This window comes from Nanorana parkeri, unplaced genomic scaffold, assembly GCF_000935625.1.
Source record: "Nanorana parkeri isolate BGI_ZX_2015 unplaced genomic scaffold, ASM93562v1 scaffold748, whole genome shotgun sequence".
Classification (NCBI taxonomy): Eukaryota; Metazoa; Chordata; class Amphibia; order Anura; family Dicroglossidae; genus Nanorana; species Nanorana parkeri.
The window spans coordinates 845,062-845,384 of NW_017307016.1; the positions used below are offsets into that span (position 1 = coordinate 845,062).

General features: G+C 54.8%; 1 protein-coding gene across 1 annotated transcript in view; it reads right to left on the reverse strand.

Annotated features, from left to right (window-relative positions):
• Positions 1-323, reverse strand: part of LOC108793444 (inter-alpha-trypsin inhibitor heavy chain H3-like) — a 26,206-nt gene that overhangs the window by 25,371 nt on the left and 512 nt on the right. Inside the window, exon 2 of the mRNA XM_018564392.1 lies at positions 47-213. Coding sequence (XP_018419894.1) covers positions 47-213 — 167 coding nt within the window. The remainder of the gene's footprint in view (positions 1-46; positions 214-323) is intronic.

The window sequence follows — 323 nt, forward strand, 5'->3', positions numbered from 1 at the left end:
AATAGTACAAGCTTTATGTGGGAATGTCTGCGCTCGGGAGTCTCACATGCTGAAGTTGGTGATGAACGCGGTCTTTGGAAGCTCCACGTCGAAGATCGCCTCCTGCGAGGAGTTCCCGGTGTTCCGGATCTCCGTAGTGATCAGCGTTCGGGCGAATCGGGACGCGACGCTGCAGCTGATGTCCATCCTGTGGAGGTCCATCGAGGATTCCACCTGCAGAGAGAGCACAGAGGAGGGGGGCTGACATGTCTCCAGGCTCTGCGCCAGAGGAGCTGACACTCTAATCTCCCCACCATACACATTATAGATGAAACCAGTATTTT